Source organism: Silene latifolia, chromosome Y (genome assembly GCF_048544455.1).
Source record: "Silene latifolia isolate original U9 population chromosome Y, ASM4854445v1, whole genome shotgun sequence".
Lineage (NCBI taxonomy): Eukaryota > Viridiplantae > Streptophyta > Magnoliopsida > Caryophyllales > Caryophyllaceae > Silene > Silene latifolia.
The window spans coordinates 465,366,609-465,374,951 of record NC_133538.1 but is presented as its reverse complement, the minus strand read 5'-3'; the positions used below and the strand labels follow the sequence as shown (position 1 = coordinate 465,374,951).

At 36.1% G+C, this 8,343-nt stretch overlaps 1 protein-coding gene across 1 annotated transcript; it reads right to left on the bottom strand.

Annotated features, from left to right (window-relative positions):
• Positions 1-1,546: 1,546 nt before the first annotated feature.
• LOC141633480 (BAG family molecular chaperone regulator 4-like) lies at positions 1,547-7,381 on the bottom strand. The gene is made up of 4 exons (XM_074445940.1): positions 7,050-7,381; positions 5,342-5,598; positions 5,093-5,239; positions 1,547-1,917 (listed from the first exon to the last, which is right to left on the bottom strand). The coding sequence occupies exons 1-4, from the start codon at positions 7,219-7,221 to the stop codon at positions 1,723-1,725; spliced, it is 771 nt and encodes a 256-aa protein (XP_074302041.1). The 5' UTR covers positions 7,222-7,381; the 3' UTR covers positions 1,547-1,722.
• Positions 7,382-8,343: the final 962 nt, after the last annotated feature.

Below are 8,343 nucleotides of genomic sequence, written 5' to 3'. Positions count from 1 at the left end.
TTACACTTTTCTTTCTTAAAATTACACTTTTTTCTGTTAAAATTACATTTGTCTCCATTATTAAAGTTACATTTTTCTCCATTAAAATTAGACTTTTATTCATTAGAATTACACTTTTTTCTGTTAAAATTATACTTTTTTCTACTAGTATAACACTTTTTCGGCTAAAATTACACTTTTTGTTGTTAGAATTACACTTTTTTCTGTTAGAATTACACTTTTTTCTTTAAAATTACACTTTTCTTCATTAAAATTACACTTTTTTCTCGTTAAAATTATACTTTTTCTCGCTAGAATAACACTTTTTTTGGCTAAAATTACACTTTTTGTTGTTAGAACTGCACTTTTTTAGCTTAAAATTATACATTTTTCGGCTAAAATTACACTTTTTCTCCTAAAATTATACTTTTTGTTGTTAGAATTACACTTTTTTCTGTTAAAATTACACTTTTCTTCATTAAAATTACACTTTTTTCTGTTAGAATTACACTTTTTTCTATTAAAATTATACTTTTTTCTGCTAGAATAACATTTTTTTCGGCTAAAATTACACTTTTTCTGCTAAAATTACACTTTTTGTTGTTAGAATTACACTTTTTTTCATTAAAATTACACTTTTTTCTGTTAGAATTACACTTTTCTTCATTAAAATTACACTTTTTTCTGTTAAGATTACACTTTTTGTTGTTAGAATTACATTTTTTTCTGTTAGAATTACACTTTTCTTCATGAAAATTACACTTTTTTCTGTTAAAATTACACTTTTTGTTGTTAGAATTACACTTTTTGTTGTTAGAATTACACTTTTTCTCGTTGTAATTACATTTACCTCTATTGGAGTAATGTTACACTCTTAATGGACTTGGTCATATTCTCATATTCTCATTGGACTAATGTTACACTCTCAATGGACTATGGACTTGGACCTTGAAATTATACTTTTCCTCGACTAAAATTACACTTTTCCTGACTAAAATTACATTCTCCTCGACTAAAAATAACAATCTCATTGACCGAAATTACACTTACCTTGACTAAAATAACACTTTTTGTCATTAAAATAACACTCGTAAAATGCTAAATTACAATAACTTGTGATAAAATGACAAAAATTCAAAATATTATTCGTTAAAATCACTCGGAAAAGATTGAAGTTAAACTTGTAAAACGCTAAATTCTCGAAAATATTTCTTAAAATTACACTTTTTCTTTGTTAATTACAATTACACTCGTAAAATCCTAAAATGTCGAAAACTTGTCTCGAAAAAAAAAAACGAAACAGTCGAAAACTTGTCTCGAAAAAAAAAAACGAAAAAAACCGAAACAGGAAAAATGTTAACAAAATTTTCATAAACTTTGAAGTATAAGACAAAATATGGTGTTAATTGTGTATGATAGTGAATTAGTAAATGTATTATTAAAACTAGAGAGAGAAGTGAATTCATTATTGTTAAGTGTGTTTTTTGCTTTCAATCTCAACCATCCACCAAGCATGATCTAAGGGATATGGGAGGGACTTGTGGACTCAAAAGATATAAAGGACTTAGGAGAACTTTGATATATATATATATATATATATACCGACTCGGACCTTGTATAAATGAATTCGTATACTTCAATACCAACAATTCTATGATTTAATCAACTAATTTTATCGCTGAACACATTTGAAGGTATGAACATCCCCGTAAAAAATAATCACTTAAAACCGAAAATATTGAACTATTCAAACCGCTCCCAATCTTCAGTGCTTTTAGAGGATGATGAGGTTGAAGGTGGGGTCAAACTCCCTACTCCAGAGTCAAATGTCTCCCAGTTGGTAGTCACGGCGACAGTATTGCCTTGATCGCCAAAGGGGTTGGCGTTTCTCGTCTTAAGGGAATCCAGCAAGTCCACATAGCCCTGGACACGGCGCACCTGTTCAAAGAGAGCACACATTCCTTGTTAGCACCAATCAATATGTGTGAGGAGAGGCACTGGAAAGTAGTATGATACATTGTCAGTTGTATGTTTAAGTGAAATTGCATTATATCAAATTTCATATGCTAAATAATAGTTTATGATCACTTCTACATTGGATGAGGTATTACCTGCCCAGAATCCAACAAGGCTGTTATAGATAGATCTATCTTGAGTAAAGTAAACAGCTCTTACAGAGTAGTATTCAGTATTCTCGTAATGCTATCTTGAGTAAAGTCCGTCACTTTTTTGTATAGATACAGTTGTAAGCTCTTTAATATAATCCCAAAGATCCATCGGATGAGATGGAGCAACTTCTGAAGAATGTAATAGAACCGAGCCTACCTAAGGTTGATACTGTAGTTACATGGTCAGCAGACCATTTCGAGCAAATGGACTCGGAGATCTACCTGGGAAGACACATTATTTCGAAATTATCCCAGGGTTTGGAAGGGTTCGCTGCAAGAAGGATATGACCTTGTTCCTAGGGCATGATCTGTTCAACAAGCCATTCATATAAAACCAATTTGGAATTTGGACAAAGAATGTAATATTTTCCAAGACAATGAAATGCCTCTGTCATGTCCAGTCTTAGAAATTAGGTTTTGTTAGCATGTCAATTGTATCGTTTTTTATTTATCAAGCTAGTGACAGCCTTATCAATATATTAGGGTTATTTCTCTTACCTTTTTGTGGCTGGAAGAATTTAGAGGGTAAGAGAGGGAAACAGAAGGGGGAGAGCCAATTTGGTTAGCAAGTTACATAGGAGGGGGCATTTGGAAGGAAAATAATGGGGAGATTCATATTTCGTCCTATGAACAAAATCTAAAATATTTCTAACCAAAAGAAAGAGTTAGAAGGACAATGACGTTGGTTTTTCTCCGCTTTCCCCTCCCCATCCCTCCTCAATGTGCATCCAAATCGAAGGTAGCCTTATGGCTGGTTTGGATGAGGGGTTTTGGAGGGAAAGGAGGGGAGGGGAGGGGAGGGGAGGGATACAAAATCCCTTGTTTAGTTGTTTGGGTAACAAATGGGGGTAGGAAGGGAAATGGAGCGGGACTGCGGGAGGATTTGGAGGAATACATTTTCCCTCCTCCAAGCCTAATCAAAATAAATAAAATCCTTCCAACAAAGGAGGGATTTGGAGGGAAAACTCCCCATTGAGACAGAACACAGAAGCGTAGTGACAGTGTATTTCATTCTTGGCTTCCCCAGTTTGGAAGAATATACATCTTACCCAAAAAAATTTAAGCCTAGCCACAATATTTTCAAGGTAAAGGGACAGAACACAGAAGCGAATGAGATTCTGAGAATCGAAACTCATGTTAGTCAGGCAATACCCATGTTCTGCTGTGTGTAAATATAATGTATAAAAACGTAAAATAAAGCTTCACTTATTACAGCGCTACAACTCTATAAGTGCGAAAAACTACAAACAAAAGTGGGGAACAGGATCACCTCCTTTACATCCGCATGAAAAAAAGGTTAATTGGCAAAGATTTGACATCTTACACTAGCTCGCAAAGAGCTGTAATGAATAACTACACAAGGCTGCTAAATCGTACATTCTTACGTAAACTGGATAAAGGACAGGAACATTGGTTGAATCCAAGCAGAAGCTAGTGAGAATATCTAATCCATTAAAGCCTTGTTTGGATACCAAAAAAGGAGGGAAAGGGAGGGGTGGGGGAAGGAGAGATGGGAAAGGGAGGGAAGGGAAGGGGAGGGAGAATGGAGGAGGTAATTTTCCCTCCAAATCTTTCCTTTGTTGGAAAGGAAATAATTTGGCTTAGAGGAGGGAATGGAGGGATCCATTTTCCCTCCTCTCCAAATCCTCCACCTCCATTTTGCTAAACAAACAGAGGATTTTTCATCCCTCCAAATCTTTCCTATTGTGGAGAAATTTTGATTTGCCTTGGAGGAGGGAAAATGGATCGGTCCAAATCCCTCCCCCATTATTTGCTATCCAAACAAGGGATTTTTCATCCCTCCAAATCTTTCCTTACACCATTATTTGCTATCCAAACAAGGGATTTTAAATCCCCTACTCTCCCTCCCTTTCCCCTCCTTCCAAATCCCTCAATCCAAACAAGCCCTAAATGTGGCAAATTGTATGGATCTACAAGTGGCTCCATATGTAACACATTGTCCAAACTACTGTAAATGCATTTTCCCCAAAATTTTCGACAACATAGAAGGATTTCAGTCTTCTCTTTCTCCTTTCCCTCTTTTTCCTTTTAAAGATTATCGCATTTTCCTCAATAATTTGGACTGAACTAAGTGAAATTTTCGTGTTTACTATCTGATTTCCCTTTCCTTTATACCAAATACCAACCTCAAAGCCACTCTCTGGTGACTCCGTTCTTACCCTAAAACTGTGTTCAACATAATGCAATTATCATATTATGAGTCTAAGTGCTTGACTAAGTATATCTTAGCCCATGATCTAGGTGAAGGATAAGCTCTGTCATACACAGAAAGAGAGCAGACGTTAATGCCAATAAATAATTGCTTCCTCGTAGAAACTTGAAAACTTCGGAAAGAAAGCGCTACAATGCCAATAGGAAATTTAAGTGTTCTTGTATAAAAGCCAACTCTCGGATTCTGGCCCATGTGTAAGTGCCTGTCACCGACTCACCGTAGGTCATTCTACAACAAAATCAACCAGAAACAAAGTAGCTTTTAACAGCTGCAGGGCCCGCATTCTCTTTGAACTAAATAAAGGCTGGGGCCTATAAGGTTGCAAAATGAAACAGCTACGAAGTATAACATGTCGAATTTTTTTGTGGAAAGGTCAAACGACTCAAACGAGCTGATCAATCAACTGACAGCAAAAGCACTTCATCCCAGAAAGGAATACTTGCGCTGTTCGATAACTATTGGCTTTTATGTCCATAGCCACGACCTCACATAACCAGGGAGAATTAAGAGAAGAACCTTCCAATAAAGAGCCAAAAAGGCCCATATGAGCAGGTGAATTCAGACTAGCCCAAAACTTCATCATTATCAACTATAGCCGTAAATATTTCACCAGACAAATCAAGCATTTGCGTGAAGTATGGGTTTTCAGTGCCTATCGAATTGTAAATGGAATGAAGTTTGTTAAGAAGTAATATAGACAAGTCAAGCATACCTCAGTCTTTCGCTGGGCTTTCGGTTCTCCTTCTGCCTCAATAGTATCCAGTTTAAGCAACTGAACCATCAGCAACTCCGTTAAGATGATAAATTCCTTTTCATCTACCTTTATCCCGCTATTAACAGATGTTTGCAAAGACGATACCTGCGCACCAAAGTGAATAGGAACAAAAACAGTCTTTCATACTTCATACTTCATATAGAACAAAGATTCTCCAGCTAAGAATTTGGAAGTTTGGTTAGATACCTTTTGAGAGAGCTTATCCACTTCAGTCCGAACTTTAGCAATTGCTTCATAGGCTTTTAATATTTCATCATTTTTTCTTGCCTCTTCCATTTTTCTCTCTTTGCTAGCGGGACGCTCCATAAGCAACAACTTTGAGTTGTCCTTGAGACCTGCCATAGTCAAAGTCTCTGTATCATCTTTCTCCCTCCCTCGAAAGAACAACCTTTGGTCCTCAGGTTCCAATCCGGTTTCTTGTGCAAGAAGCTTCTTCAAATCCCCTTCACAACCAACCAACCAACCAACCAATGAGCAAGTTAACAGTTACCACATTCAGCAACACAAATTCTCAACTTTAGAGCGGTCAATTTTTTAAAATCTTGCGAAGCATAAAATTCCAAATCGAAGAAATTTAAGATCCCATCAAGCATGACTAAGTACGGGAAGTCAAACCCAACATGAAAGACCTTTATGGTATACAAGAAAGAGTACACATTTAATATATTGAAGACCCAAAAAAAAATAACGCCTCCCGGCATTACCCCAAATTCCTCTAGAGATCCAGCAAATGGCATGGTAGACTGGTAGAGGTTAAATGTAGTGTATGCAGCCTTACCCCTGCGTTAACTATATATAGATAAACGGACATATATAATTTCCTTTTGTAAGGAAAGGAGGTAGTTGTAGTTCTCAGTAAACGACATAGGTATCCTTCAAATTTGACCAGGAAGGCTAGAAGAATGACAAAAAAAAAACAAGCATGTACTTCGCTTTAGGTATTATGTAGCATCCAGGAGGTAACGCTGCAGCTACCTTATCAGTTATGTGAAGCAGGGATCTTTCCTTAACCAACTCCGATAACAAGCCAGAGAAACAAAAACTACTAATTCTCCAACTTAGTTCAGCCATAGAAGGGTTGAATAAAAACATGGCTCCTAAGACATTTATATCGCTGGCCTTTGCATCACCCATGAGCCCGGAAAACCGGAAAAGGGAAAGAAATACACTCCTAACTCTCATCCGTTTGAAACCTCAAATATTCAAGATTATAGTCTTATACTCCCTCCTATTTCCTTATATCTTCCCTCTTTCTTTTTTCACCCAAGTTTGATTATCTTCCCTCTTTCCTTTTTTGGTAAGTTTCATTCATTTTTTATTAATTTCTGTCTCCTAAAAAATCAACAACTCTCATTATTTTATCTATTCTTTATTCATCATTCATTCTTTATTATTTTCTCTCACCTATAAATTTCACAACTTACAATACTTTATTCTACTTTATTCCTTCTTTCTTCCCCTTTCTTAATTTTTGTGCCCAAAAGAAAGGGGAAGATATAAGGAAATAGGAGGGAGTAGATGACATACATATCCAATCTTCATAAAGTTTAATTCTTTACAATACTTAACAACAATTCCTCTCAATAAACTACCAAAAACATGATGTGAACTCACACACAACTAAGAATACATCATCCCTCCACAGCTCATAAGTTCACACACATAATTCAGAAGTCATAACAACAATAAAATAACCCTTCCAATATGCACCACTTCATAGCAAACAAGTTGACAAACTAAATTCCTCCGTCTCAGTCAATAGTTATCATTGTTCGCCTCACAAATTTAAACAGAGATAACTATTGATGGGGACGGAAGGAGTAATATGTGATGAAATACATTTAACAAAAGAAACCCCACAACTGACTGAGCAAGTTAAGATAAAGTGAAATACCAAAGGTGGATTTACAAGGGATAGTAAAATCAAGGAACTTGGGGCCATAAGAGACCTTGATCTTATAAAAAGCACCGCCATTAAAATCATCAAAACCATCACCATTTTCTCTCATTTGAACTAACATCCCACCTGGTCTCATCTCCCAATCCTGTTCCTTTTCTAGGTTCATCAACTTTTATCTCTCTATCTATAGTTATGGGTTTTTGTTAAGGATTTATAGAGAGAGAGTCGAACAAGAAGAGAAAGAGTAGTTATGGCGGAAAATTTCCTGGGATTTGATAAATTTGTTTGGGGGGTCGGTGCTTTTTGGAAAGGCGACGTGTTGATGTGTGAATGGAAGGGAGGAAAAAGGGTTGGAAACTTGGAATGCGGTTTCTAAGCAAAAACGACCGACGTGAATTGGGGGACGGTCTATAACTAAAATCAATAGGTCTTGGTATAGATGGGTGGGGCGAACAGACGAGTAAAAACCTCTAATAAAATGGGTAGGGGGATAAGGTGGGGCACCCCCATATGCTTCCCATTTTATGGCAAATGGATATTTTGTGAGGGAAAGTGGTATCCGTCTATACGTATAGACGGATAATATCCGTCTATAATGAGAATTTGTGAACTAAAATATTGATCGTTTTTCCCCTAGGTAGTTTTGTAATTCTTTTACCGTTGAGCGAGATTCAAAGCAACTCTTTTATTTGACATTAAATTTTTATAATAAAGGTCTATCTATTAAGTTGCTTTCGTATCCCCAAGAAGATTGTATGCCACAGCTGTCGATAAGGGATACTCCTGATCACATCAAAAAAAAAAAAAACAAGCGTATCTGTTTTATTGTAAACTAACCTTGGATTTTCTGAATTAGTTGCTTATATATTACGAATGTAGAAAAATGACTCGAACTTGGATGATTGATGCAAATATGAGTGACCGCAACTATAAGGATGGTTTAGCTGAATTTTATGAAGTCGTTTCGAACAATTTGAAAGGTTCTTCTAGTATTGCATGTCCTTGTGAAAGATGTGGTAATATTAGCTATATGGCTTTTCCGGACGTTAAAATACACCTAGAAAAGTGGAGATTTAGTCGATTCTATACACGTTGGATTTTTCATGGGGAACCATTAGAGGACGAGAATAGCTCTGAAGAAGATGATATTGAGGTACACGAAAGGCTAACTGATGATGCTGAGTTTGCCGAGTTTTTTGAGTTGGAAGCAGAGAAGTTGAATGTTGGGTCTATAGATAATGAAGAGAATGATGATGAGTCGAATGCTTTTGAAGATGTAGGTGATGAC